The sequence below is a fragment of the Tasmannia lanceolata genome, unplaced genomic scaffold (assembly GCF_043159265.1).
Source record: "Tasmannia lanceolata isolate RefF3 unplaced genomic scaffold, GAP_Taslan_0.1 ptg000020l, whole genome shotgun sequence".
Classification (NCBI taxonomy): domain Eukaryota; kingdom Viridiplantae; phylum Streptophyta; class Magnoliopsida; order Canellales; family Winteraceae; genus Tasmannia; species Tasmannia lanceolata.
Window position 1 is genome coordinate 24079591 of NW_027518697.1, and position 2840 is coordinate 24082430.

Genomic DNA, 2840 nt, shown 5'->3' on the forward strand with positions numbered 1-2840 from the left:
GCCGTTCGAAATAAGTATAATAGCAATTTTTTTGGACGAGAAGGTAAAACGTTATGGCCATTTTATTAACCTGACCATACTACCCCTTTATAATTATAACTCTTCCTTCTTTTCATTATTTTTTTTCCAGAACATATCAAATATGACATCACCATCCCACCTCATCCATGTTGGGCACCCAACTTCGTGGGCCACCCATGTGGGGGTCGGCCACATAATATGTGGCCGACCCACATGGGTGGGTCGACTTGGGCCCCTTCCTATGTGGGCTTTGCCCAGTGGGCCTTCTCACATGGGTTTTGGGTTTTTTTCATAAAAATTTAATAAAATTCTTTTAAATTTAATATTTTATATATGGCCCCAACTCATTTGACATTTATGGTGCACTCCTAACACGTGATCGAACCATCTTTTTTGGGAAAATAACTTTTCGGACCAAAATGCCCCTATTTGACCATTACACATCCAAATGCGACCAAAATACCCTCCAATTGGTTCACCCCTAAAGGAGAAAGTTAAAAATGGAAAGTCTTTGAGGTCAAACTTCAAAAATAGAAAATTTTATAGTTGGGTCCTTTTGGTGAGCAATATCTAATAGGGTCATTTGGTATCTCTTGAAAATACCCAAAATGCCCTTGACACATAAGATTTCCAAATCAATCGAAACCCCTGAGAAATTCTAAATTTAGCAGGTTTTTCAAAACTCATGAAATCATCTAAGATTCTTTAGACACACCTTAGAGGTCAAATGAAACACATTGGAAATGACCAAATTACCCCAGAGCTATAAAATTTGGTGAAACTAGGGAAAATCCTGAGAAATTCTAAAAATAGCAGGTTTCCTAAAATTCATGAAATGACTCGAGATTTCTCAAACACAGTCCAGGGATCAAATGAATCACACAAGAAAAGACCAAAATACCCCTGAAGTACAAGAATAAGGGAAACCTTGAGAAATCTAAATTTAGCAGGTCTCTCAAAACTTATGAAATTACTCATGATTCCTCGGCCATACCCTCAAGATGATGCTGGATATATGGGAAATGATGAAAATATCCATAAAATGACGAAAAATGTGGATGCCCTATGAGTTTCTAAAAATAGCAGGTTCTTTAAAACACTTGAAATTTTCGATGATTCCTCAGTCATACCTTAAAAATAATCTCGGGCACACCAAAAATGACCAACACAACCCCAAGATACACAAAATGGGAAAAAACCCGGAGAGATTCTAAAAATAGCAGCTTTTTCAAAATTCGTTAAATCGCTCAAGATTTCTCAGATACAACTCGGGAGTCATACGGGATACATCAGGAATGACCAAAATACCCCTGTAATGAAAAAATGAGCAAAAATGAGGGAAACCTTGAAAATTCTAAAAATAGCAGGTTTTTTCATTTGTTTGGAAACTTGAACTTTCATCTTCCAGATACTATTGAAACACCCTCGAAACCTACAGGATTGCGAAAACACCTAAAATAAGATGAAATTTACCCTAAAATGCATAAATACCTAATCTATTGCGAAATATTGACTCAAGACTCGATGAAACTATCGAATCTTTTGCTTTTTAAAGCGTAGCAAAATGGAGGTGTCTACAGTCTCAGTCAACTTACTAATAATGACCTTGATATTCTTATTTGCTGCCTCGACAACTCCATTTGTTTGAGGTCTGTAAGGAGATGACTTGTGATGCTTGATTTTAAATTCTTCACACAGGTGTACTACCTCATTCTTGAAATGAGATCCATTATCAGAAATCAGCTCATGAGGTACTCCGTATCTACATATAATGTTTGTATGGATAAACTTCGCAACTGTGTTTGAAGTTATGGAAGCATATGATGCGGCACATGAATAAGATTCGCATAGGCTTGGCACTTGTGAAATTTCTTCACGAAAGCAAAGCAATCGGCTTCCATTGTAGGCCAGTAGAATCCTAGTCCCAGGATTTTTCTTGACAACATCTTTCCATTCATATGAGGTCCTCAAACTCCCTCATGGATTTGCTCAATAAGTTCTGCAGCTTTATCCTCATCAACACATAAGAGTTGTATCCCATCAAAAGATTGTCTATACAACTTTTCACCACAAATGATAAAATTAGTAGCTAATCTATGAAGAATTTTTCTCTCTTTACTTGAAGCTTCAGGAGGATGCCCCTTGCTAGAAATAAAGTTCTTTATGTCTATATACCACAGCTTTCCATCCTGACACTTAGCTGATATCTCAATAATGTTCACATGAGCTGGAGCCCATTGTAATCTTACAGCCCTTGGCTGAACCTCCATAGTTGCAGAAATGTCTAACATTGAAGCAAGAGTAGCCAAAGCATCAGCGAAGTGATTCCTGGTCCTCGATAAATGAGTAAAAGTGATACTTCTGAACTTCTTGACCAGAGATTCCAAATACGTGTTATAAGGGAATAACTTTGCTTCTCTTGTTCTCCCCTTCCCATTAACTTGGCAAATGATAAGGATTGAATCCCCAAACACGTCTATGTCTTGAACTCGGAGAGCTAAGGCTGCCTCTAAACCAGCAATACATGCTTCATATTCTGCCATATTATTCGTGCACTAAAACTGTAACTTGATAGAAATAGGAATGTACTCCTTCTTCGGGGATACAAGCACTACTCCTACTCCTTGACCTTGGTGGTTTACAGCTCCATCAAAGTACATCAAGAAACTTAGTACTCGGAGTCTCTTCTTCAAGATCCATGATCTCTTCATCAGGAAATTCGGCTTTCAAAAAAGCATTCTCCTCTGTAGGAGAATCACCCAATTGCTCAGCTATGACACTCCCCTTAACATATTTCTGAGTGACATAAGTGATGTCAA

The 2840-nt window shown here is 37.7% G+C and overlaps 1 protein-coding gene across 1 annotated transcript; it reads right to left on the reverse strand.

Annotated features, from left to right (window-relative positions):
* Window positions 1–1988: 1988 nt before the first annotated feature.
* On the reverse strand, window positions 1989–2564 carry LOC143853901 (uncharacterized). Its single transcript, XM_077363598.1, has one exon. The coding sequence runs from the start codon at window positions 2562–2564 to the stop codon at window positions 1989–1991; it is 576 nt and encodes a 191-aa protein (XP_077219713.1).
* Between the last annotated feature and the right edge of the window lie 276 nt (window positions 2565–2840).

Excerpts from the sequence above, each read along its gene's own strand:
- LOC143853901 (XM_077363598.1), bottom strand. The coding sequence starts at position 2,564 with ATGGCAGAATATGAAGCATGTATTGCTGGTTTAGAGGCAGCCTTAGCT.